Below are 27,810 nucleotides of genomic sequence, written 5' to 3'. Positions count from 1 at the left end.
GCTGTTGGGCGGTCTGTATTCGCCAGTTGGGAGTTTCGGCTTCGCGTCCCAGGGAACCATGGGCAGCCCTGAGGAGAGAGGTGGGGGGCGTAGAAGGGAGCCCCATGGGCGGGGTGGGGGGCATGGTGTGTGTGGTGGCCGGGGGGAGGGATGGGGGGCTCGCCCTGTCCCCCCCAAGCTACTTACCCGGCCCTTTTCACCATAATAGCTGGCTCCTTACTGCTGCCTTTCAGCCCTGAGGTACTGTCTCCAGGGTACAGGCAGATTAAGTGACTTGCCCAGGGTTCCAGGGTGAGGCTGAGGTGGGACTTGAACCCTTCTCCCGGGAGTCCCAGGCTAGGGCCCTGTGTTCTCGCCCATCCTTCCTAGCCTGTATACATGGGCTGTGTGGGTAGGAGCCACTGTCTCATTTCTGTGGTAGGTTTTAGAGCTGGGGTGAGTAGCTACCATTTATTCTGGAAAGCTGTGTGGGGCAAGGGAGCGGAGGGAATGGCTTATGTCACAGGGAGGCCTCCCAACTTGTCTTCAAAGTTACGTTTACTTAAAAAATTAAGTAGAGCAGTAAATATCCACCACCTGCCTCTGGTCCTGGCCCCGTGCTGGGCTAGGTGGGGGTTGCCTTTTCTCCTGTCTGAGCACTGTTTGGTGAGGGCAGTACCTGTAATCTTTCTTGCCCTATGTCCCAAAACAAAGTGACTCCTTTTCTTGTGTTATGACTTAATTACAGTCTCTGAGGCTTTCTCTTTGGTGAGGGATCCCAGATGCCCTCAGTTAACATGTTAATATTGAAAATGAAACAAGTTATTGGGCCATAGCTTAAAGACTAATAAACAACGAAGAAGTATTCTTTAATTTCCTGATGTTGAATGCATGTGAAAATGAAACCTTAGGGTAAGTCTTTTGGGGGGTAAATGTGGCCATGCTTCAGCCAGGGAAGGAGAAAATCACTTCAGGACATCAACCAGCAGGTTCTTGAAGCTCTAGCAAAAATTTGCTTTGCTTACTATCGTTTCCTGAACTTTCTGTTTCATCCACTCTGTCCTGTTACTAGCTAAAAACTACTAGGTGATGCAGAAAACTTTTTGTGTGTTGGGGCAGAAAAGAGGAATATGTGTGTGGTAGCACTGCTGGCAGGGGAGGGAGTTAACTTGTCTCTCCGGACCACTGGTAGACACCCCAGCAAACTTCTGCTCTTCTTCCCATGCTGAACATCTTGCTGTCCCAAGTGACTGCCCTTAAGTTAAAGCTAGCCTTGCTTCTTCCCTGCTCATTTGTGCACTTCCCCTCCACTCTCCCTTTCTCTTCTTCCTTGATGTGACTGGAAGGCAGCACACTTATTGCATTTCACATCAGGGTCTGTTGGTTGGGACCTGTTAGTCAGCTCCCTTCCTCAAAGTTGGATGGAAATCAAACTACCCAATTTTCATAATACAACAGCTGCTACATCCCAAGTCCCATTCATGTTCTAATATCCCATCTCCATCTGTATGCTAAAAAATATCCTTTTTAATATTTATGTAAACAATAATTCCTTCTATATGTTGGCACAACATGAAAAAAATTACATAAAATTACTTGGTGTACTAGGCCAGTAGACGAAGTTTGTCCTGCACTCTTTGATGTGATGTTTGCAATGTATGGATTGTGTTGGGATTGGGGAAAATGAGCATTATTGGCAGTTTTTGCTCTGGCTTCTGAAGGGAAAATACAAAAAACTGGCCTGATCCATTAAGCACTCTGGACACATCTATCCTTAAAATTAATGGGAATTCTGTATGTGGATGGCTTGCAGGATCATTGCCATAAACTTCAGATCTCTAATAGAAAGAAACAAATTCTTGTATTGTTTAGTTAATAACAATAGAATTTTTTGAATTGTCAGATCAAGGGTCATATTAAATTTAATTGTCCTTCTTTATTGTTCTGCCCAAATATCAAAGAATACAGTTTTCCATAATGAAAAGCAATTTGGGTGACAAAGGGCTGTCTTTCACTCCTGTCTTTTTCTCCCACTAGTACATAAATAATTTCTTTAGTGTTTAACAGGCATAAAAAGACACTTTCTACTTGCAAAACCTGTTACATGAGCCTTTAGCTGATCGTCTCCTTCCATCATACTGTACAGAGACAGGATTTTGTATTTGTTTTCTAGCTAAATCATTTGCATGTTTTAACTTTTTTTAATAGAATGGGTTGATGTCGCCAATGATCTTCTCATGAAATGTCATGTAAATCTGCATGTGACAAAGCTCACAGAATGTGGTGCTAATGTATTTGTTGGACTTTATGAGTCAATCTTGGGAGAAAAAGTACCAGGTAGGAACAGAGATCCTATATCATTACTTATGTCTCTGGTGGCTTTCTTCGTTTCTATAAATGCAAACATATAAATAAACACAATGGTAGTAGGAGAAGAATTATTAATTTCTCAAGTTCTAATAACCCATTTTCAAAAGTAAAATCACAAAGTAAACTCAGGCCAGTAGAATACTAGCTGTACACAACATGTAAACATATTGTGTAGCTTAACATTCAAACAAACAGGTTTGAAAAATCTAGTGCATACAAGATTGGTGTACTCTTTAAATGTTCCTAAACTACTCAAGTGAGGCCTTGTCTGCAGTAGGATTTAAAGGTGTGATGGTAGCACATGCTATCTGTGTTTTAAAGTTTAGTATGGACAAGGCACACTGCCTCTAAACCATGCTAATCTGGTTAAAAACTTCAGCAGCTTAGTATATGTTAGGATAAGTCTACACAGAAAAAGTGTTAACTCAGGTTAGCTAACTTGAGTAAAATAGCAGCGGAGACACACTAACTTGGCTTGTATCTGGGGTTAGCAGCTCAAATTCAACTCCAGGCTCCCCTCTTGCCTTTAACTCAAACAGCTAACCCAAGTTACAAGCAAAGTTACCATGTCATTGTTATTTTAAATGAGTTACCTAACCTGAGTAAAGAATGTTTTGCTGTCAAAAAGACAGACCCTTAAAAGCCTTATCTACCATGGACTTTCAAACATGTTAAAGATGTTTTAATACGCCTCTTATCCTATTCTAGACAAGGCTGCTGTAGTGCTAGAATTTGGGAATGAAGTTGCTGGGTGGAAGGTACCAGCAGGACAGCTGTCTGTTACAAAATCAAATACGTATAATCTTGTTCAATTCTGTTCTACTGACCTTTTGTGATGTAAGCCTCCTATCATGAATTTTATTACAAGATTCAGGTGGGATCATGTTACAAACGATTTCTCCCTCCCCTCCCAAATTTCATGCTTATAACAGAAGTTTTTCTTAAACCAGAGCAATGGAAAAATTACTGTAGTGTGGGGCTGTTGGCATTGCTCTACTTTCTATAGTGGATGTAGCTTATAACACTAATCCCAAACATAACCAAGGTTCATTGGTATTTGGTAATTTGCCATACCAGTACCAGTTTGGGAGAACCATTAGTTTTGGAAGAATTTAAGCTTTCATGTTTTGTTTTAAGTTGCTTATCCGTTCTTTATTGATGTGAAGAAAACATAAAGAATATGACTCAATGCAGTGTTGATGTGGGCCATCTCTACTGTAGGGCTTTTGCTGGCATAGCAATGTAGTTAAGATTGTGGGCTTTTAGCCATTTTTCTTTGTCAACAAGAGCCCTAATGTAGACACAGTGCTTTTGCTGGTATAGCTTATTATTTTGCTTGCTGCTGAACTGGTATCATCTATTGTGGTAAAGCACTCTTGTTTGTTTGTTTGGTCAGTATGAGCTGGGGTTATGTTAGCAAACCATCCTCTACTGATGAACCTTTTCTAGTGTAGACCAGGCCTTGAAGGGCCTACAGACAGGCTAAAACAATAGCTCTGAAAAGTAAGAACTGGTCCAGTTCATCTGAATGGAATGCTAATGCTGAATCATATCCTATTCTATTCAAATGTTTTAGTATTACATATCTAGAATGTGATTTTTTTTTTCAAAAGCACTAAACCTCTGCCAAACTCCTGTTCAGATCAATGATAAATCTCCCATTGACTTCACTGGCAGCAGAACTAAGCCAGTGCTGAGCAATTTTGTATGTAAACCTTTTTTACTCTGGGGTAAACTACAAATGTTTGGGGAATGTCCAGACTAGCTTTTACAAAGGTGTTAACTGCTTTAACTGGCAATCAAATTTGAGGTTAAAAAAACATCTTAATGAAGACATGCTCTGAAGCCTGTTAATCCAAACTAATTTTAAAGTGTTTAAAAACTGGTTCATGTAACACCATTGCTGGTATAGTACAGAAGAGAGAGACCTTAAACAAAATACAACAAACTCTAGTCAAGATCCCAAAATTTAAATTGTTTTTACGTTTTCCCATTGTACTAAAAGCTGAGAGAAAAATACTACTTTATTCAATTTTATCTTCTAAGTCAAGTTTCATAACTGAATGCAGATGCATGTGAATTATAACCAGTGGCTCTTTATCTGTTTATGTATTTGAGTGCACGCTCTGTGCTTATATGCAGTAACCATTGAATTGTTTTCCTATGACAAAATGACAATTGGGTTTCCCACCCTTACTTTACACAATCTTTGCATTTAACTTCATTGCAAATAAACTAGAAACAACTATGCCGCTTTTAGGGCCTACACAGAACATTATCCCCTTCAAGTAGGCTGTAGTATGATGTAATGCTTCTTCTTTGTAGATTTCATAGCCTCTCCCAAAAGCCAAGAGGATGATGCACATAATGTGCAAGCAGTAATAGATTCTCTGGCATTGGACTACTTGCAGGTCAGCTTGTCTCACATCACTGGTGAGTACTTACAGTCATAGTCAACAGAAATGAGGAGTATACATGTGTGATTGAAAAATACCTAAGACCTTACTTTCAACTTACTTTTTATAAGCAAGGATCTGATCTTTCAGAGTGTTTCCATATCTGCATGCAAAATTGTGCATGTGCAATGAGTTATGCCCAAAAATAGTCTTGGTCTGAAAACTGGGCCATCAATTTAGAGAACAAGCAAATAACTAAAAAATTAGATTAAAGCACCTAATTGGATTTCATATGTACTGTATTGCAGTGTAGAAAGTAATAAATCAACGTTGAGGTTATTAGTTTTTTACCTTGAAGCTACCAGTTGGATTGAGACACTGCAGACATCTAATTACTCCTAGTGGAATATATAGCAGTTTTTATCTTGTTTTCTGCATCAAGTCACACTCTTCCACTCAGCTGGAACAATGTTGTGGTTGGCTGTGTCAGGTTGTATGAGAAGAGTCTTTTCCCTTCTCACCTTGGAAACAGTAGAAGAAGCCTTGAATGTGTGATTGGGGGTATAATTGCCATACTTGGCAACAGAGGAGAAACACATTGTGGTGGTAAACACTTGGACTCGAATAGATACTTAAACAGACAAGTCAAGATGAACTGTCTGGCTAATAGGTAGTTGTGTACGTTTGAATCCGTTCAAAATATGAATATTTGTACTAATTCAAGTGAGAAAAAGCCAATATGGTCTCAATTTTATTTAATTTAAAATTGATTTTAATTGGATGTTGTCAAAGTAGTAAATATATTTGCTATGACATTCATGTTACAATGTGAATTTTTATAATAGTTATTTAGATATTTTAATTGTCTAAATTGAAATCCCAGGGTTTTTTGAGACCTTCCATTTTTAAGCCTGTCATTTAATCTTACTTGAAATGAGTCCCAATTTAAGAATTTTTTTTACTGAACAATGTATCTTGAAATAAAAACCAGGTCAATCTCTTAACAGTAACAGTGCTAACAAACATCCTCAGTGAAATACTGAGGGAATAGTTCAAATTCTGGTTGCAATTATACATTAATACCCATCTGGATATTTGGCTTGCTCTGAAGATTGACATTTGTAAAGGAGATTGCAGTATTGCTTGTGACTTTTTGTAAATAACTGGAGTGTATCTAAGTCCTCTGAAATCTGAGCCTACACAGTGATTATCAGTTTTGTGCTGGGTGGGACACGTTGAAGACTTGGGTTTTTAGGGGCTTCTACTCTGGCTAGCGAAAACCAATAGTATCGTATAAATAACTGATTCCCTAAAAAGGGAGGATGGAACCTTCTCCTCCTAACAGCATCTCTTGCTGACTGGTAGGTATGTCTACAGAGTATTGCTGATATTTTTGAAAGACTCCTACATCCTGCCTTCCCAGCTAATAGTTGGTTTGTGCAGTAGCAGGTATGTATGAGAATCCTACCAAGTTCCCCAACAAACTGAAGGCAGGAATCTTTCATTAGTTTCATATTGACTATAATACTACCTGCTGAACCAGCTACAAAGTGTAGGCAAAGATCTCAACAGCCTGCTCTAGCAGATGTTTACCCTGTAGAAACTGGATGAACTGCTAGTGACTTTCACTAGACTAAGTATGCAGCGTGTAATATTGATGTCTAGTATGCTCCATGAAAGCTGATGAAAAGTGTCAGTGAGGTTAGGCTTTGAATTGTTGGAACAGAAAATGTACAATTTCAGGATGTTTGCCACCTACCTTAAAATATGTTACAGAAATAAACATCCAACAGTGACCCAAACATCTAACTCTGGCTAAATTTTTTCTGAGTTGATATCTGTATGTGCATTTCTCTGAACAGATTTTCCAAGATTTTGACACATTTTTAAAGTTGAATTTTTTTTCTCTAAGCTCTAATTACTAATTCATAGTAACCTCTGTTAAGGAGAGAACGTTGTGAAAGGAGAGAGAGAATCTATCCGAAATCTGTTAGAAATATTTGATGGCCTGCTTGAATATCTTACAGAACAAATCAGTGAAACGTCTTCTCGGAATGGGGGTGAGTAAATAGATTAACAAAGGTATCTCAGTTCAAGATGATATGTGCTGCTGCTGCTTATTATGATAGACTGTTTATCTTGCCTGCATACCTCCTGTGCTACTATTAAGCTACCATACTGAAGCGTAAGTTCCGCCTTCATATATACACCATTCTTTGTATGTTTAAGGATGGAATAGGCTCCTAGTATTAGATTAAGTTTGCCCTCCCCCGATTAGCAACTATATTTTTGAGGAAGCCCATAGCCATTTAGTATCATGTATGGAAAATAGGCTTTGTAGACTTGTTCTTACAATACCTAAGATGAACAGGAGTGTTTGCAATTAAGCAGGTTTTTGCTGGGATTTAAAACTTTGCTTGCAATGTTTGTAATCCAAACATTGCAGGAAAGCAAGGGATTGAAACTGATCATAAATAGAAGTGGAACTTAATCTATTTTCATTTCCCAAGTTTTGTACTTATTGTTCCATTTCGTTCAGTAATCCTGGTGAACAGAAAGTTTGGATTTAAAATCTTTTAGTTTCGGTAATATACGGTAATAAAAGGTGAAGCCTTTTTTAAAAAAAAAAGGGCTCCTTTAACATGGCTCTCTTGTGGCAGAAACCATCTCCTAACAACTTTATGAATTAGTGTGAAAGTGTTAACATTTTCTCTAAACTTACCACTGAAGCTTCTATTGAATAAGGTGCATGTGGAAGTTGTTATATTAATATAAACTGTACTGTTAAACCAAAATATACAAACCTGTTCAGTATGACAGTTTGACAGTATGTTAAGTCTAAAATTGCCATTTCTGTCAAATTATTTCTTGTGATACAGGCAGTAATACCCATCCTGTGTGTGTGGTTTTTCTTGAAATTAACAAATGAATTTTGATTATAAACAGATGAACCTGACCAGCTAGCTAACAATGAAATTCAAAGGGTGCTTCAAGAGCAGCTGGAAGGTGACCTGAAGGAACCTGTGCCACCTCTGAAACTTCCATCAGTTGCCGAGTAAGACTAGTTCTGAATGTTTTAAAGTTGGCACAGTGACTGTATTTTTACATATCTATAAAGTGTCTAGCATGTTCATACAATGCAAATAAAAAAAAACATACTTAGTAAAAGCATCAAATGGAATGCTTGGTCATCTTTGGGGAGCAAGAGATCTAAAATTTGGATCAAGTATGTGTTTGCATTGCAAACCCTTAGACAACTTGCAGTTTTAAAATTTTTTAATCCACCTTTAATGGTGAATCTGTACAGTATTGAGTTATGTTCCAAACTTCCATTGTCATCTCAGTGCATGCTTTTTAATTTAAATTGCTGAGGCTTAGTTAATCAATTGTACTACATTTATTTTCATGATTTTTTTTTTAAATTAGCTTACTTTGAAACTGATCATACTCCTCTAAAACGTAAAGGCCAGCTAACTGAAGATGTAGAGTTAGGATTCATCTGCAGCTCCATCTTGTGGCCTAGGCAAGCAAAGACTGTTATTGCTAATAGATCTGCTGTGTTGTGTTCCTCTTAGGTCTTCCCCGTCAGATATTTTTGTCCCATCTTGGGAGGTAGAAGGATCAGAATCTACTAGTGAATTAATCAGGCTTGGGGACACTGCACATTCATTTTCTCTAAGAAAGGAAGGTGAGTTTAAAATATACCTTTAAGAGTGTTCTATATGGACATGTACTCTTCTAGCAATCAAACATACGCTGTCAAAAGTGCTTAGTATTTTTAAATGTATGAAGGGAGTGGGGAACATGCTTGTAAAGCAAAAGGCTTATAGCTCCTTTTGTTTTGAAGGTTCCCTAATGTTTCAGCTTGTATATGGTTAGCACAACTGAGATGAAGCCACCTCTGGGGCAGATAGGGAAAGTCAACTGGCATAAAGTACCCTGCATAACTGTAGGTCGGAGAAAACCTAGGTCAGGAGAAATCTTTACTCTTACAAGTAACACCAGTGGATTTTGAATAATTGCCAATAGCAGATGGATACTCTTATATTATAGTTCTTATTTCACAGATGGAACTGCATGGTACCCAGTGTACTTATGTCAAGATAAGGTGATCCTGCTGAGATGGAAACATCTGGTTCCCTAGAGTTTAGGGGTTTCAAACCTGATTTAGAGTTGACCATTATCTATCCCTTCCGGTTGAGGGTTTTGTCTAAAAAAGGACTACATAGCAAAACAGTGTGAATTAGACCCAGTTCACGAGGACATGAAAGCATAACTGGATGGCCTCAGACTATCACAGTATGAAATGTAAAATTGTAACAATGTTGCTTCAAGACACAATATGTAAACCTAGTAATGAATTATTCTTTAAGCTTACTTACAGCAAACAGTTGGTAGGAGTCTGGGCAATTCAGAAACATTCTTTAAGGGAACCAGATGGCTTAGGGAATTGGTAATAGGAGCCACTTAAATTGGGCTCATTCTGAACACCAATAGGATTTTTGTTGATAATTTCCTTTGCAAAGCGAAGGACTGAATGGGTACTGAGGCTGACTTATCTTTCCCCTACAATAGTAGCTGAGCAAATCTGTGAGTAAAAGTTTTGTAGCATACTGTGATGGATAAATACAATTCCTAGAAGTATTACTACTTCCCCCTGCAACATTCTGCTGTCCCTATAGCAGTGAAGAGCATCAACTGCTAGTTACTAATTCAGTCCAATATGAACACTGTCTAAACACAGAGCCAATAGTAAAAATGCATTTAATTATTTAAACATAAGTTTAACCTACTTTCAAAAATCATTTCCAGAGTTCCAGCTCCCTGAAATGTTGCCGGCAGAGAGAGAGAGGTCTAAGGAGATCAAGGAACCTGAAGACTCTGGGGCTACTGTGGCATCATCTACTCAGCTTTCCGGCAGCAGAAGAGCACTTGTAAAAGAGAGGGAAGGTGAGTGAAATTCTGACTTTCTGAGAAGTACCTTAGAAATTCTTTAGCCTTCCTAGTTCTGTTGGCAGTAATCCTCACAGCCATGGATTTGAGACTAGGAATACAGTAGCTGACAAAAGAAGGCTTCTTATTTTTTTATCTAGAGTTACTTCTATAAGTAGTTCTTGTCCTTTCTTCCTTATTTCAGTTTTGGAGGAAATTTGAATGGTCAGACACCTGATAAATCAGAAAACGCAGATGTTCATATGACTGTTCAACTAACTTAATGCTAAATTATCAAATCAGTTCTTCTCTCTAATTAGTTTCTCACACCCAAAATCCAAATTCTGCAGCATGCAACAAAGATGGAAGTTACTGTCAATGTCTCTTATGTGTACTAAACTCTAAAATGATTGAGTAACAACATGCTTATTCAAAGATGATGCTGAATGAAAGTGTCCAGCTGGCATTTTTGTTAAATGGATTAATTGAGACTATAAACTTTGCATATTTGTCTTTAAGGATCAATGGATTCTGTTAATTCCACTGAATTTCTCAAAGAGAGTTTGAGTTCCAGTGCTAAAAAACTTGGGGAGCCCATACGCCCAGCTATTCCTTTGCAACCACCATATCAGCCTCCTGAACCCAGGTCTCATTATTCAATGGGAAGGGAATACCAAAGCTCAGCCAGACAGTCCCCAGGTTCGGCTAACAGTCATGGACTTGAAGCTTCTGTTGTAAGTGAAAACCTCTTACTTGGTTTTATTAGTAAATATCTTCAGCTTTTCTCTATTGCATTTCTAGAATGGAATTAATGAGTTATGTATCTGGACTGTATCTCCAAATGGATTATTAATCTATGGCCTTGTCAAAACATTCCTATTCAGCAGGAAGAATACTGAATTGTTAATTTAATATGCATTTTTACTTCTCTTCGCAGTTTACAGAACCACTTAGACAGGAGTCAACTACTTCTGATACTGTTCCTCTGTCGAGACTCGCCCCTGGTAAGAACAAGTTGTGCTTCATATTAACTGTTTCTAATGGAGTGCTAAATATTGGTGCTTGTTGTTTTGAATTCATCTTATTGGCATTGGGGGAAACATTGTTTTGAAAACCTTAATCTGTGTTTTGCTGTTCAAACCTTACTAAATTCACATTTCTTAACAGATGTGAGCAAATCACTTCTATCACAATGTCTGCCAGGGGAGTGAAAATAGGTCATAGTCAAAGAGGATTTATTGTGCTGAGAAGTAAAGTGTGTCCATTGCTCTACTGTTTTTTTCCCTTTCCCTTCCCTTCCCCCCCCTCCAGTTAATCCATTTAAGCTTTGTCTGTTTTACAGAAACTCAGTAACAAAAGGTGCAGCTGACCTGGTGCAGAATAAACTAACTATGAATGTAGCCTAAGACAAACTGTTAATCCATTCCAGAAAGCATGGTTAAACCCTCCTAGTATATACAAGACTTCATTTTAAGTGCTTATTTTCTAACTTCTCTGTTGCCTTGGAGACACTGGCTACTTTTCCAGTTTCCATAGCATCACCCTCTCAGATGACAGTCCTGAAAATTCAAAGCCTACAAGAAATTCTCCTTAAATTTAAAAAATAAAAATAAAAATCCATGTGTACATGCCATAACTGAATAGCCACACACCTAATTACGGTCTTCCTTCCCCTATTGTTTTACACTTCTTTTGACAAATAGTTCGTAAGCTCTTTGAGCCAGGGTCCATGCCTTTTTGTATTTGTTCTGTAAATCACTAACTACACTTGAGTGCTATGTAGAGAATAAATAATCCAGTAAACACTGCTGTTTCTTTTGCCAGTTTCTCCAGTTGGAGATAAGGCAGTGTCAAAAGATGTGCGAAACGGCACAGATGATGTGGCTAAGGTAACTATGACTTTCCACTATTTGTAAAATCAATATATGTTTTAGGCAGAGTTGCTGTAAACCTGCATACATGGAATTTCCCTACAATTGTGCAGGGGATTTTTGGTATTCCTACTACCTTGCAGAAATGAAGCTTTCCTCTTAAACTTGTTGCTGCTTTTCTTTTCAAAACCTTGTGAATGTGACCTGATGCAGTGTTGACTTGGTGTGTCTACAGGCAGATTGTAAACTACACTAGTCATTTCCCAATGGGATGTTAGCACTTCCTGATGATGTAAACACTGACATTTATATTGTTGACCAGTTCAGCAAAAGCACCCAGCTACTACATATCAGCTGGATTTATCTAAAGATGTTTGGGAAGAATATTTTAACTTCCTCGTTGCCTAGTATCTTACGATATTGGTCACACCCCAGAGTCGGGTATCTCCAGAAAAATGTGACTTGCCTGGGTTTCAACAGAGGATTTGCCTCAGTCAGCGACCTAGCCAGACTACTTCCTCCTCCTTTCTGTCCTTGCATTTGCCCTTTGGAACAACTGGATAATTCAGAAGCCACAAACTGGTTAGCAGATTTCATTCCACTCAAAGGGCCTGCTGGGGAGCAGGTCCTTAGGAAACTAGCTGAGCAGGAGAAGTTTACTTGCTCCATAAAGCACTTCTTGGCTGGTTGATCACCAAAAATGGCTGAAGCCATTGTGGGGCTGACCTACTACTTGGCAACATGAGAAGATAAGCTTTGATGGGAGGTGAATAGGACTTTCAGAATATAGTGGATTTCACTTCTAACTTAACCAACAAACCTTTGTTTTTAGTCTTACTATAACCAAATCAGCCAACTTAACATTGCAGTTCTAGGCTTTTACCTTCGGCTACGACAAGGGTTACTTGCAGGACAGTGAGTAGGTTTTACAGTGGAATTAAAAACCTGTGGCTGGCCTATGCCCATTGACTCAGGCTTATGGGGCGCAGGCTAAGAGGCTGTTTAATGGCAATGTAGAGAGGTGGGAGGGTCCCAGAACTTGGACATCTACACGACAGTTAAACAGCCCCTCAGCCCAAGCCCCGCAGGCCCAAGCCAGCTGTCATAGACATAACCTTAGTCTCTGGACTCTTCCCAAAGCAGTCTATAACTCTTCCCTTCACGCTGCTGTGGCTGAGCAAAAGGAGAAGGTAATGAACTTAGATACATGCTGATCAGTGCACTAAACATTGATAGCCAATCAGTTTTTTTTTTTTCCCCTTTATAAGTGGAAAAGCTCTTGTGCCAGGCTGTCAGTCTACAGACTATTTGCTGTAAGATGTATGTCTGGCTAGTGGTCTGGACTAGTCTGGTTAGTGGTAAATGATGCAACTACTTGCCACCAAGAGGATATAGACAACAGCTAGATGTTGTGGTAATATGAACCTATTATCTGCCACTGATTAAAGGCAGATAACATCTGCTGACTTTTCATGTCTCAAACTTTCTAATAAAGTGAAACACGTTCTTAAATGTGCTCAAAATATGATTGCAAGTCAGAGGTCCACTGGGTATTTTGAGCTGGAATATGCTTGTGGGCTCTGCAAGCCTCCTTAATTGTGGCAGGAGAGGGAATAAATGGTGGTCCTATCCCAAATACCATCCACTTGGGGCATCAAAATGAGACCTCACTCACGGTGAATGCTGCAGCTATGAGATCCCTCTCTTGTGTTGGTTAGGGAAGAACTAGGAAATGTTGTTGACACTTAACTCAGAGATCCAGTGATCATTTAGGAGTTGCAGAGATGAATGGGGAAGTTTACAGCTCTCAGCTACTGTTTGAGGCTGAGTAGAAATCTCTCCATTAGATGCCTTATGTTCACATTTGAGATTATTTGTAACCCTAAGAGATAAATGAATCCAACTTGTGTGGGGATTTCTAACTAAACTGATTAACTTAATTTGGTGCACCTGTTATGCATAAACAAGCCCTAAACTTCTATCTGTTTAAAACTGGTTATGTTGGTTTAGATTGCATCTGTAAATTTATTGACGCAAGCTAAACCGCTGAAAACCAGGTTTAAACAGGAGTGACACTTTCACCAGTTTACCGAGATTGGTATAAATGACACTTGGTTAAACCAGTAGGAAGCTGTAGGTCAGGCTTTTTAAATAGGGGCTGAAGTTCTTGATAAGATAGCAGTATGGCATACTGCTATGTCTCTGACTCTATATACCTACTCAGTCTGAGCCCTAAATTAGTTCTGTTGTGGTCTCAATGGTTAATTGTTGAATAAACTTTTGTGTTGTTGAGGATTAAGTGAATAGCCTCTTTATGTGCTTTGGAATTAGTTGTTCCAATAAACAAATATTTCAAATGTCAAGAAATCACTTCTCTAGCTCTTGTCCGATGGTGACACTTGACCAGATTATGTGGGTACTTGAAGTTTCCCAGTATTTCAGTTTTATTAGACTTAACTGCCTTTTTGACTTGATTTAACACTGACACTCAACACCCTTTTCCTGAGCAGGAGGCTGGCAGTATAACTCTATCATCTGATTTTATGATTTGAGATGTCTGTTCATACAGACTCTCGTAGGTGGTCTTCTTCATGCCAGAAATTTGCTGCATAATCTACGGAACCTTTGAGCCTTTCACTGAAAGTTCATAATTTGATCTTGTCTCCTCCCTTCTCTAATAGGCTCTTGATGTGGATGCCTCACATACATCAACTATCTGCTTACACCAAGACATCTCACCAGGCACTGACCAGGTAATATCAGTAGCACGAATCACAAAACCTGAAACAAGAAGTCCATCTAGTGGAAAAAGGTAAGTCAGGTTTTTTTATACTGAAGGAGTAGCTGAGGCTTTCACTGCTCGCTTTCTTAAACAGGGCCATTCACTTCTTGGCTGCTGCTTAGAATCCAGCCTAGGTAACAACCAAAGCTGGTTGGTGCTAGTAGCAGAGTGAGAGGTGTAGACTTAGGTGAAGATCTAGAATATCTTTATTCCCTTTAACAGTGGCCTTTTAACTCAGATCTTTCTTCTTACAGAGAAACCCATTTCTAAAACAGATGCAAATAAAATATTTTGTAAGAATCTGTTCTTGGTATCTTGTTAGGGGGAAAAATGTTCCAAATACTCCTAAAAAGGCTTGAGCAGCCAGAGGAGGCTGGGACTTCTGATTCTTATAAACACTCACTGTACAACTAGGGGAAATACTGCTATAAATGCTTAGGTGAATTCTGTCTCACAAGATCTGTTTCTATATAATTTTCTAATCCCATTTAAAACAAAAAAGGTGAACTGAGTTCTGGATCTGTTAAGTAATGGTAACCTTTGACCATGAATCTTTGTTGAGACAAAAATGAAACCTTAGTGGTACGTGTCCGGGTTTTTTTTAAACAAAACCTTTCTTTTTTAGCAGATATGAAAATTTTATCACAAATTCATTTGGAGAGGAGCCCCTTTCCTGCAGAAGGGCAAAGGATAAATTATCTGAGCAAGAGCTGCATGAAATGTCAGAAAAACTCTCTCGCAGGTTAAATGAACTAGATTTAGTAAGTGGGAATCCATTCTTGATAGTATTTTGGAATTTATCTAGCATTTGTAACAAGTGTATGAAGCCTAACTAAAATCTAGGGAATCAGGTCAATCTTGGTAGGATTAACAGATATATTAATTTCTAAAGGAACTTAAACACCTAAACTGTATTCAATGTAAAAGAATGGAAGATGCTGCAGAAATAATCTTAAAGAAAATGAGTTATTTCATCTTGGATTAGAGAAATGTTGGTGACAGTGCAAAATATGCATTAATAGTCACTTAATAAAATACTACTGCTTGGTTCAGGAGAAATACTAGGATTACTAATGGTTGGATATTACACAATAGTGTAGTTTATACTGACATTCTGAAATTCTTGTACCACTGTTAAATCTATAGTAGTATGTCTTTTTTTTGCTTAGCTTGATATTTCTTCAATGTGTTTCTATTTAAATTCCCAGTGAAATTCAGAAGGTGAGTTCAATATACAACAGAACTGAAAGGAAATCTACAACTAGTACCTCTAATTTTGTTAAACAATTCTAGACTTTATTAGGATGAACTAATGAAACTGACTAGAATAATCTCTAATCAATAGATGTTAAAGAGAGCTTTGGGTGAGCATCCCAGGGAAGAGATGTTGACAGATGAAGATAAACTGTCTCAGCACAGTGACAGTGTAATGGATTATCGGGGAAGGAAACCTCACCAAGGTAACAATCCAGAGTGTAACTGTTTAAGCACTGAGTGAAGTACAAGTAAAGCTTTCCTTCTCACTTAAAGTTGAAAGTAGAACATAGATTCAGAAGCCTAGCTTCAGCCCTAGATTTATATCATTGGGTGACCTGCCCAAAAATATAAAATCCTGTTAGTAAAGTGTTAACTAAACACCACACGTAAACAGTTATCAAAGCTTCACTAGAAATAAAAAGTGAAGTACACAGAGTAACAAATGAGCGAAGTTCAGAATGCTACTCTTGACCATACTGTGAGGGAGGGAAGTACTGAAAAATGGGTCTGTTACCTTCCTATAACACACTATAGATGTCCAGTTCTAATATATAACAGTGTTACATCCCTTGTCTTTAACTTGTGATAATCATATTATGTAACAATGTACACTGAGAAGGGTTGTAACACTGTTATATGGCTTGATCCAGTCTACAGGTGCTAGACCAAACCATGTTATAACATAGCTCTGACACTGTCAACTTCCATAGCAGGCCCTAACATTGAACCTTCTTAAAATACATTTTTGCTGCCTTTTTCTTCCAATTGTGATATCTTCTGGCACTTCTGACTTGCTAAATACATAATTATGGTACGAGCCAGGAGGCTTGGGACAGAGGACTATAAAATAAGGGTATTTGTTTTTAAAAATTACTTTCTTTGCAGAATGCTCCCGTTTAACTATTGGAACATTTGGCACGCTTCTGGATTTAAGTCTATTCACCCTTATAGTTTTTGTTGCTAACTTCTGATACTAGTTATAACAGCATTCGCATCTTTATTTCACAGCCACCCCACATCCCAAAAGATTTCTTAGCAGACCACGGTCCCTTTCTCCATCCCCACCCTCATCCAGGTATCTACCTCGCTCTGAGTTTGAAGATGCACTTCAGAGAGATGCCAGAGGCCAGATGGGGAAAATGCGCAGGCAATTGCAAAAGGAAATGGACCAGAGAAGAATAAAAGCAAAGGTAACTGTTTCTGGGTTGCATTAGAGCTGAATGCCTCTACAGCCTGGTTAGTGGGGCATTTGGCCTATTTTGGGAATTAATTTTATTTTCAGTTTACAGTTGTCCTACTAAGAGGCTGGGTGTAGCAAAGATACAGGCATTAACTCAGCACCTGCGCAGCACTGCCTCTTGCATTTAACACCTACAGCAGTGTGAGCTGTATGCGGAATAGGGAAAACTGGGAACCAAAGGATCTTCACTGTCCATTTACTGCTAACTGACACCATAGTTCTAAGATGTCAATCCTGGTGTACCACAGTAGCCAAAATGAACTTGCTAAAATTGCTTGAGGCTTAATGTTCAGCCCAGTACCTTGGGAAATGTTATCAAACTGTCTAAATTATCCTGGATGACTGAATTTTGCTTACTATTTACAGTCCATGGTTTAGGATTCCCCTACATGAAACTTTTTGCCAGCAATGGACATGCATGAACAAGTGGGTTATGGCTCACTTCCCCTTCTGGGGTAAACACCTCTGCTGTACAGTCCTTTGTCTGGGTGAACATCTCTTCCTTTTCTCAGGGGTTCACAATTCACATAGGGCTCTCCTAGTTCTTTGCTCAGTTCTTCTCCAGCCTTTGTCCACAGGCTTGTCCCTTAAGCCCATTCTGCTTAGCAAGATCTAGTCTAGGGGTTGGCAACCTTTTGGAAGTGGTGTGCAGAGTCTTCATTTATTCACTTTAATTTAAGGTTTTGTGCGCCAATAGTACAGTTTAACGTTTTTTAGAAGGTCTCTCGCTATAAGTCTATATATTATATAACTAAACTATTATCATATGTAAACAAGGTTTTCAGAATGTTTAAGAAGCTTCATTTAAAATTAAATTAAAATACTGCTCTTACGCTGCTGGCCTGGGGCTCCGTTCATCTAGGCTGGCAGCAGGCTGAGCGGGGCCTGCGGCCGGGACCCTGTCTGGCAAGGGGCTGGCAGCCAGAACTCCCGACCGGCAGTGGGCTGAGCGGCTCAGCCCGCTGCTGGTCTGGGGGTCCATCTGCTGGCTCCTGCCAGCCAGGGTCCTGGCTGCCGGCCCTGCTCAGCCCCGCTGCTGGTCTGGGGTCCTGGCCCTGTCCATATAGAGTAGGTACCTACCTTCTCCCTGGTTCTAGCCATGCTCTTCCTCTCTTTGCACTGAGATGAGGGTGGGAGTGCACTGAGCACTGGGCTGGGGGTGAAGGCGCAGGTTGGGGTGCAGGGTCTGGCCAGGAGCTAGAATGAGGGAGGGGGCTCAGGGTTGGGGCAGGAGGTTTGGGTGTAGAGCATTTACCGAGGCAGCTCCCATTTGGTGTGAGGGGTGCAGGTGGGAGAGTGTGTGCGCGCGCAGAAACTCCTGTTTGGTGCTCGGGGTGAGGGTGGGGATGTGGGGGGTGTAAGAATTGGGACATGGGGGGCTGGGGGTGTGTGAGTAGGGTGCAGGAGTCAAGGTGGGGGGGGCTGGGTATTTGTGGGGGGTGCCAGAGTCAGGGCTAGGGTGTGTGGGGGTGCAGAGGTCAGGGCAGAGGGCTGGCGTTGTGGGGGTGCTCCCAGCCCCCACCCTGAGCAGCTCACGGCAGGGGGCTGGAGGGATATACTGATTCCACCCCCAAGGTTGCTGGAGCAGAGTGTGCGAGCGCACTGCGGCTCCACTTTTCCCTCTCCCCTTCTGTAGCAAGGGCCACCAGCTGATCAGCTGCAGGGAGGGAGGGGCAGGAACCCAGCATGCTGGTGGAAGAGGCAGGGGGGAGGGGGAAGCTTGCCTGCCTTGCAAGGAGAGAGCGGGGGGGGGCGGAGAAGAGCGTGCTGGGCTGGGCAGGATTTTTAATGGCATGCTGCTGTCTGCTGGAGTCCCCAGCAGACAGCAGTGTGCCATTAAAAATTGGCTTGCGTGCTATAGGTTGCTGACCCCTGATCTAGTCCTTCCCTAATTTCCTCTTTGGCAGAGATGCTCACAGCACCTCCTGACATCATTGGGCACATTGAGGAAAGTAGGCCTTCTATATGTCCATCATGCCTTCTTTGCAGCCTATAGTTTTCATGATTGCTGGACTACAAGTCCCAGAATCCCTCATCTTTGGCAGAGGCCAAGTCACATGAGTGAGCAGAACTTTAATCCTCTCAGAGGCCCAAGCTTATCGTGTAATGGAGTAGCTTCAGAATTCTCATTCTTAAGAAATGTGAGCCCAAAATTAATATCCCCAATGGGCAACCCAAAATACTGACTACCCCAATGAAGAGCACAGTTTATAGATGCCTAGGTGGAGAAGAGCTTAATCCTTTCATGGTTTATCTACATTACAAAAACAGTTATTGAACATCTTGTGTTAAGCTAAGCTATATTTTGAGGTCTAAGCTTTGTGTGGGACAGTTAATACTGATCATGAATATTTACAACAGAAGTAACTTTATATTTGGCAAATCTTTTTCACTGGAGATACTATTGCATGACCTTTAGCTGTAGCTAATCAAACTGACCTTGCGCTCTGATGCTGATGGCTGTGCATAGGACACGTTTTACAGTTTTATATGGCCACCCCTCAGACTGTCTATTTTACATTGAAAATGCTCAATGTCCCTAAAGAATTTCATAAAGTCTCTAGCTTACCTTCTTTGGGGTATAAGTTCTGTTTGGGGTAGGGTAACCTTTTAGTTTGATTTTTATTTCAGGTTTTTTGAGGGCCATTATTATGGTGGAAAGTGTTTTTTGTAGATCAAAGTTTTGCATTTCCTAAAGCCTGTTTGATTGTAAAGTCACCTGATCTCATGGAAGTTGGTTCCATATGTGGATCCTCTTGATGGAGAATGCTTTGTCCCAGAGGAATGCAACTGTCTTGACAATTCTTAGATCAAAAATCCAGTGTTCAATGAGGCTGGGGCTTGATCCATAAATTGTTTTGAAGGGAGCCAGTTGAGGAACTTGAGCACCAGTCTGTTCTCATGGTGACCTAGTCCATGGATAACAAGAGCAATTTTTTTGTTTTAAACAGTTTGTGCATCTTCACATTCATCTTGAGTTAATTACAGTAACTCACACTGGAGATAAATGCATAAACCACTGTGGCCAGGTCCATGTCCGGGAAGAAGGGATAAAGCTTCCTAGTGAGCTAGAGGTGAAAGAAGCCCTTTTGACTCCAACACTAATTGGTTTCATTTATGTGACTTCTTTTGGACTGATTGTCCCCTTTGCAGAGAGTAGAAATTCAAAATGAGTGTCTTCTTTTGTTTTCTAGCTAATGACTAAAGCCTATGAAGAGGAATTAAGAATTTTTGAAGCTAGAGAGAAACTGGGCCTCTTCAAGCTAAAAGCAAAAGCCAGGGAAACGGTAGGTGAAGCTTACAAGAATAAATTAGATGTTTGTTTAAAAAAGTCTAAAAGTTACTCTACCCATGCCTGCTATCCATGTTACATGGATGATGCTTTTAAATGACATGACCCAATGCTGACCCTGGCTTCTATACTAGTGTAATAGATGCTGTAAACAGCTTTGTTCAGCTACACTACTTTGTGGATATGGTTAGCAGTATGTAATTTTCTAAGGGTACATAGACCCCAAGGTGGGGAGGGATTTAGGTAGTTAGTAATCCTTACAGAAACATCTCTGAGGGGTTGCACAAGGACCAAGATTCTGGTATTAAGTTTGTCCTGTAGTGAGATACTTTGGCTGGAAGAATTTAAGCCAGCCTGGTAGGCAAGTGGCTAGTTTGTACTGCAGTATTGGAGAATAAGATTTAATAACTTAACACCATTTGGTAGACTGGAAATTCCACAGAAGCAATACTAGTGCCTTGCATAGCTGAAGTAATTGCCTCAAAAGAAACAAGTAGTGAGGGATGTGCAAGGACACCAGGAGAACTCTAGTAAGGAAATGGATTTTTCCCCTAACTCTTGAAGCATTTTTTTTATTTCTTTGCTATTAGAATTAGAGCTGTCAGGGTACAAGCTGTAAGTGCCAAACTGCATTATTGTTTGCCTTTATGGAGCTCTTGCTATGATCATCTTAGATAAGTGAGTAGCATGGAGCTGACAGTGGTTCTCACCACTATTTTACGTGCTGCTGGTGTGTAGCAAGAAAAGGGAGATTGACTGGAATGCCTGTATGTCATGCCAATCTGAGCTGTATTTTCAGTCCTGGGGGCCATTGCAGCCATTCATGGAGCACCCCCACAATTAGGGTTGTGCAAAGGAGAGCTTCAAGCCTCCATTGCACACCATCCTCTGACCTGCATTTGGTGAATTTTTGGCCCTACTGTGAGGGATCTGCCTCACTGTGTGCAAACTGCCTTCATAGAGACTCAAACACTACTTCAGTTCTGATATCGAAGCCATATGAACTACCACTCTTCCCATCCCATACCTGTTCTCCATCTGTTTTACATCCTAAGGAACAAGAATACCAAGAAAACATCTTTAAAGAACCTCCAAAAATGCCTCAGCCAGTGAAAGTTTATTCTAGAAAAACCACACCTCGGATTCCCAAACAGAGCCAGTGGATTCCAAGAGGAGGGCTTGCAAAGCCAAAGAAAGCAGCTCAGAGTAAGAACCACAAAACTCTACTTGGTGGAAAACTGGCATCCTGTGAAAGCATCTGGTGAACTCCAAGAATAAAGGCATCTGGCCAACATATACCAGTCAGCTGTAGCATTTTTTCCCCTTATGACCTCCAGATGTCTGGATTTTTGTAATGAAGATAATGCTTTGAAATAGACACAAACCATTGATGCACAGCTCAAACTGTGACCCATCCATTATCCATTGTTCAGCATGCTGAACAAGTTGCAATGGAAGCAGTGAGTGCAAGCCACATTTTTAGCAGCTGCATGCTGTACATTCATTATATAAATCCACAATCTGAATGGCACCCTGCTACACTGCCTTGGTTTCAGCATGGTTGCAGGGCACTCTTTCCATTAATAAGTGCCCAAGTATTCATAGATAGTAAGGTCAGAAGGGACCATTATGATCATCTAGTCTGACCTCCTGCAACAACACAGGCCACAGGATCTCACCCACCCACTCTGCAAAAAATCTCACCTCTCTCTGAGCTATTGAAGTCCTCAAATCATAGCTTAAAGACTTCAAGGAGCAGAGAATCCTCCAGCAAGTGACCTGTGCCCCATGCTACAGAGGAAGGCGAAAAACCTCCAGGGCCTCTTCCAATCTGCCCTGGAGGAAAATTCCTTCCTGCCCCAAATATGGCAATCAGCTAAACCCTGAGCATATGGGCAAGATTCACCAGCCAGATACTACAGAAAATTCTTTCCTGGGTAACTCGGATCCCACCCCATCTAACATCCCATCAGGCCTATTTACCATGAATATTTAAAGATCAATTAATTACCAAAATCATGTTATCCCATCATACCATCTCCTCCATAAACTTATCGAGTTTAATCTTAAAGCCAGATAGATCTTTTGCCCCCACTGCTTCCCTTGGAAGGCTATTCCAAAACTTCACTCCTCTGATGGTTAGAAACCTTCATCTAATTTCAAGTTTAAACTTCCTGGTGGCCAGTTTATATCCATTTGTTCTTGTGTCCACATTGGTACTGAGCTTCAATAATTCCTCTCCTGTATTTATCCCTCTTTCATCTCACATTCAGATCAACCTGTGATAAAGTTGAAATGTGAAAGAACTGACTCAAATCAATCCCTAATTAGGACATTACTCCTGTCCTGGGGCCTACTACCTCAATGCAGTATTTCCAAGGAATTTGAGGAGGATCCAGACAATGATTTGCTTCATTTATGAAATATAGGGCCATCACCAATACAACTTTTGGGCTTATTTTAAATAACTACATGCAGCCAGTGAGATTGACAGGAGCAAGGAAATAATTGTAGGGTTCTATACTGCTTGAAAAGAAAGGGGTAGGTGACCAGGCTTTTTTAAAAATATCAACCCTCTAATACTGTAAAATAGATCTCTAGGAAAAATAGCTAAGATTGTCTTAGGACTGTTCCCTTGGGGATGTTGTGAAGGACTGCAATACATCCTACTGAGGAACAATGCTACATCATAGTAACAGCATGTTAAATAGACAAGGTGTTCAGTCTGAAGTGTTCGCATAGCTAGAACTTAAGCTCTCTGGAAGAACTACTACTAAACTTGCTCTCTAGGAGCATATTGATCTGCTTTTATCTTGCAGTGAAAGTAAAGGACAATGACCTCCTGCCTCTGCTCCTGGAAGAGTTTCCATACCTGCACATTTCCCACCACTCTTTGAACAAAATGTGGCAACAGCAGCTTGCACAGATGGAACTACTGAAGTCTGCTTCTGGCAAAGATAGATCAAGACTGAAACTCCAAAGTGAAGTGAGAACCTCTTGTTCAGTATGAACACAGTCTCTTAGGCTTGACTGAGGGCAGTGCTGCTACACAACAGTACTGGACACAGGATGATTGCACTAAGCAATAAAACCCAACCAAGTGCATAGATACCGTGTAAGGTATTGGCATAACTTAGGGACGAGTTTGTATATGTTACCTTGGAATCTATCGATTCTGAAATCTGCTTTTCTTTAAAATGGAGACTACTTTAAGGAGGCTGGAGTAGTTTGGGACTGGTTCTCTAAGCACCAGGACTATCAAGATCTCAGCTCCCTGACTTAAAAACTGAGCAGGCCCACTGTCATGTTACAAGGATGTGGGGAAGCCCATTGCTTATATTACTGCAGATGCAAACTCTACAGATTCTCTATCCCAGCTCTTTCATCTTTCAGTATTTGAATAGGTTTTCCCATGGTCTTTATTGTACAAATATATGGTATACATTTGGGTCAAACTAGCACTCAGTCCCCAGCAGAGGTGGCTGTCTAAGGAAGAGCTACTCTATAGAATAAAGAGGCACTCTTGAGTAGTTAAAGTAGGGGGACTGAATCAGGACACCTGGGTTCAGTTCCTGATCTTAACCACTCACTTGCATTTAACCTTCTGTACTACTTTCTCTACAATAAAGATGAATACTTTTTTCACCTTTGTAAAGCACTTCGAATTTCTAAGTGCTATTACATACAAACCCTGTAGTTTAAAAGCTATTCTTGGCATGCAGAATTTGCTAACTCATGGAATGGTTAATTCACCAGTGCTAAATGAATCTTTCCCCTTTCCTTTCTCAACCACTTGGGGCAGAGTACACTGAATATTTTTCCTCTGTTAAAAGTCCCATCACTGAGTGCCTATCCTGCAGAATTTATTAAAGCAATTACCTGTCATCTTTATCTCAAGGTGGAAGAAGCACTGAAGAAGCATGACCTCCTTGTTGACATCATAAAGAAAGATCAAGACCATAACAAGAGACTGGTATGTTCTTCTAAAGAGGATGCACACAGCATGAGACACTTTCATGGTGATACAGCCAAAATGATCCTACTGTTGTTGGTCCACAGAAGCTGCTCCCTATTGCCTCCTGAGCAGCTATGGTATTGAAGACTTTACCTAGTCTGTGTGTTGTATGTGGCCACTGAGGTCTTAGAATGACAGTGGGGTTGCTAAACATGCTGATGATTCACTATTTAAAGAAGCAGTTTGGTGCTTTAACAGGGAACAAATCCTGAGAATATGGAAGACTGAGAGGAACAGACCTCAGTCTCTCCTTGTGTGAGTTCAATCCTTGAAACACTAGTTTACCATAAGTGCTGATTCCTTAATTATACAGCACTGTGGATGGCACCATACTACAGTGATCTAATCCTAAATGTAGTGCAAGGTAGTAGAGTGGGGAGAATTTCCTTAATATTGATTTATTTACTAAAGCTTGCCATAAAACCCTGCCCTGACTCTTCCTCTGCAGGAAGCACTGGTGGTCTGATACCTGTTGATCTTTCTTTATTTAGCAAGAGTTTAAGCAACGCATATATCGGCAGAAGTTTGCTCAGAATAAAATGAGAGAGAAACGTCAGCAAATTGCTCGAGCCAAGAAGTACTATGAGGATTACCGCGTTCAGCTGCGTGCAAAAATGATGCGGGCTAGGACAAGGGAAGAAAGGGTATGTGAGGGTGCTTTCTTCAAGTATGGCATTCTTGCTCTCCTAGGTGAGACTCCAGTATTGAGTGAGCATCTTTCCCCCTTTACTATGTAGTGTGGAGTTAGACTTCTGAGAAATCAAAGTGTTGGTACAAAGAGTTAGAGGCCAAGTAAACTAAACAACACAGGCCTTGGAGCTCCTAGCTCCTGCCTTCTAACTCTGGCTCTGATTGATAGTTTTTCTGGCAGCAACCATCCTTGACCCTGTAGAAATTTAGAAGCTCTTGGCTCTACTCTTCTTAGAAGAAGGCAGGTGCAGGACTATACCTGCTGGTCAGCCAGGTCCTAGATGAAATGATTGTTCTCTATGTTCTGCCACACACAGTAGAGCAGCCACCTCCCACCTAAACAAAAGCTGGAGATAACTTTCACTGTCAGGCAACAAAGGAAACTACTAGGCTTAGCCACGGTTGAAAAGGAGGGTCCAGCATAGTAAAGGGTGGACATCAGAGAACTACCTGGGGAAAAAGGTTCTCTTCACAATGAGATCATAAAGCTGAGTTTAGAGGATGTTTCTATTAGTATCAAAAGTAAGGCCACCAATGTTCCTTTTAATTTTTTCCATCCATGTGTGGAATGAATTGTTATGCGCACCAATATCAAGGTGATGTGCATCACCAGGAGAAACAAAACTAGATAGAATATATATTTTTAAAAAGTTACCATAGGGATCATTACTCCAGCCAGGACAGGTTAGGCATTTTAGAACTCGCCACTCATAGAAATTTAAGTATAAGAGAAATAAAAATTATGAAATGCATAGACCAGTTAAACTAAAATAACAGCACTTTGAAAGAATAAAATTGCAGAGAATATATGTGCATTGCAGGAAGTAACAATACTATAAGTATGTGTTGGAAAGTGAGTGAAAGACACATACATAGTGTTTGTGTGAGAGAGAGACAGATACACACTGCCCCTTTAAGTAGATCAGTACTCACCAGTCTTGAAGCCTATTTTGTTCAGACATAGCAGCAGTGGTCAGGAAGCTCCATCTGAGGTCCCACTCCTAAGCCCTGTCATGTCCTCCCCACCCCCTGCTCTGCAGAGATGGGGTACAGGGGTATGAGGGGAAGGGGATACCCTGACATCAGCCCCACACACACACACACACACACACACACCCCCCGCACAGCAAGCAGTAGGCTCCCAGGAGCACCTGGCCGGGGCTCCAAGGCAGAGGGCAGGAGCAGTGTGGCAATGGCACCTGAAGTGCACAGCACTTCATAGACTGCTGGGTGGCCATGCAGCTTAGAGGGAACTTAAAAGGCCACCTAAACTTTCCTTCTGAAAAATGACACCACTTCCCTCAGCCAATTAGATCCTGTTTAATGTTAAACCCACTTCAATTATCTCATTTACTATTGTACATTCAACAGCTATGGGAGAGCAAGCTGAATTCTATTCCTACTCATGCATCAGCTCATTGCAATGATGGGGGCAAATGCTGCTGTCAGTTATACCTTTAACCCTGATGAACACAGTGATGTTGAGGTGTAACAGATTCTGCCCTCTGATTAGTGGTGATTTGAGGAGAGAACTGTGCCTCAAGTTGCAGTGAGAAGTGAGACCATCTTTGTCTGTGTAAACAGCAAACTTTATATGCAATTGAGACAAACATAGAACCTCCCAATGCAATTTAGTTCTCTTTAGAATAGAACTTCCCCTCCAATGTTTAGAAGACTTTTTTAGAAGGGCCTGTAGGGGAGGTGGAACATTAAAGTAGAATCTAGGGAGTTCTTGTAACTTCAAAGATCACTTCCTAAAGTTCTGTGGCTTATATGTGCAAGCTGGATCTACACTATAAATAACCCCATGGCCTAGACGTAACCTACACCAGCAGAAGGGATTTTTCCTTCGGTTATACATTTAAAAACCTTAATTATTGGCAGATATTTAAGAATCTATTTGAAGAAGGCTTAGAAATTCAGAAGCAAAGGCTGCAGGAGCTGAGAACCTATAGTAAAGAAAAGCGTGCTGAGCAAAGAAGAGTACACCAGGATGAACTAGAGTCCATGGAGAACTACTACAAGGATCAGGTAGGCTGATTTGACTGCATCCAAGACAATCTCTCCAGTTTTCAATCTTAAATTGGTAAATAAACTTTCATATCTTAATGAGTTCTAATTCAATGTTTTTACTCAGTTTTCAATGCTGGCAGAAGCTGTATCACAAGAACGTCAAGAAATCCAAGCCCGAGAGAAAGCACAAGTAAAAGTAGGTGTATTTAACTTCCAGTACAGACATGCCAAACACATGAAAAAAACATAGAAATGGGCTTCTTGGCTAGTAGAGTGTGTGTGGGTTTTTTAATCAGCTCCTGGCAAGGGGTGGCAAGAGTCATGGGCGCATAGCAGGACCACCAGTCCCAGACTGGATGCTACGGGGATCTAGTCAGTGTTGGAGTTCTTGGGGATTGACTTGTTTTGAAATGGGATTAGCTTGATTTTTAGCTTATTGTGAAAGTCAGGTGCTTATTTACTGTGTGAAAGTTGGCAACTGTGTCCCAGTATGCAAGTGATTTCTTGTTTGGAGTGGTTTTGGTTAATCTCAATATTCTTTTTAAGACACTGCACAAAACAAAAAAGGAGTTAAGATCAAAGATGGAAAAGGATATACAGCAGCTGCAGACTATGATAACTCAAAATGATGATGACTCCTTCTTCCAAGAGCTGGAAGCAGAACGACTGAAATCCAGACTTCAAATGGCTTCTTTTCAGTATAGCAAAAACTATTTCTTGTAAGGCATACTGACTATTAAATATCAATGCAGATTTTATGTCTGGCTAAGATACTGTTAGGGGCATGTTTGCAAATTGCCACAACCAGAAGGTGGTGGCTGGTTGTTCTGTAAAATGTCTGTCTGGCTTACACTGTGAAAAGCATAGTGTTATAGATGTAAGTGTCAGTAACAAGGACTTGAGTATTTTTAACATACCTTTTTAATAAAGTTAATTAGATGATTGTTTGAACTTAAAGGACCATTAGACTATT

General features: G+C 40.5%; 1 protein-coding gene across 4 annotated transcripts; it reads left to right on the top strand.

Annotated features, from left to right (window-relative positions):
• Positions 1–27,794, top strand: CEP95 (centrosomal protein 95). 4 transcript variants are annotated; one of them, XM_048817484.2, is made up of 22 exons: positions 1–80; positions 2,188–2,316; positions 4,675–4,782; positions 6,773–6,805; positions 7,692–7,800; positions 8,321–8,433; positions 9,558–9,695; positions 10,197–10,411; positions 10,615–10,681; positions 11,502–11,566; positions 14,230–14,360; positions 14,956–15,091; positions 15,676–15,790; positions 16,596–16,777; positions 20,022–20,114; positions 21,175–21,325; positions 22,939–23,105; positions 24,018–24,092; positions 24,626–24,778; positions 26,709–26,855; positions 26,962–27,033; positions 27,384–27,794. In XM_048817484.2, the coding sequence occupies exons 1-22, from the start codon at positions 59–61 to the stop codon at positions 27,558–27,560; spliced, it is 2,598 nt and encodes an 865-aa protein (XP_048673441.1). In that variant the 5' UTR covers positions 1–58; the 3' UTR covers positions 27,561–27,794. The 4 variants fall into 4 exon arrangements, with proteins under 4 accessions (XP_048673441.1, XP_048673440.1, XP_048673439.1 ...); XM_048817483.2 differs by having other exon boundaries at positions 6,692–6,805; positions 14,959–15,091; XM_048817482.2 differs by having other exon boundaries at positions 6,692–6,805.
• Positions 27,795–27,810: the final 16 nt, after the last annotated feature.

This window comes from Caretta caretta, chromosome 14 (assembly GCF_965140235.1).
Source record: "Caretta caretta isolate rCarCar2 chromosome 14, rCarCar1.hap1, whole genome shotgun sequence".
NCBI lineage: Eukaryota > Metazoa > Chordata > Testudines > Cheloniidae > Caretta > Caretta caretta.
The sequence above is the reverse complement of the archived record's forward strand: the minus strand, read 5'-3'. Positions and strand labels throughout refer to the sequence as shown.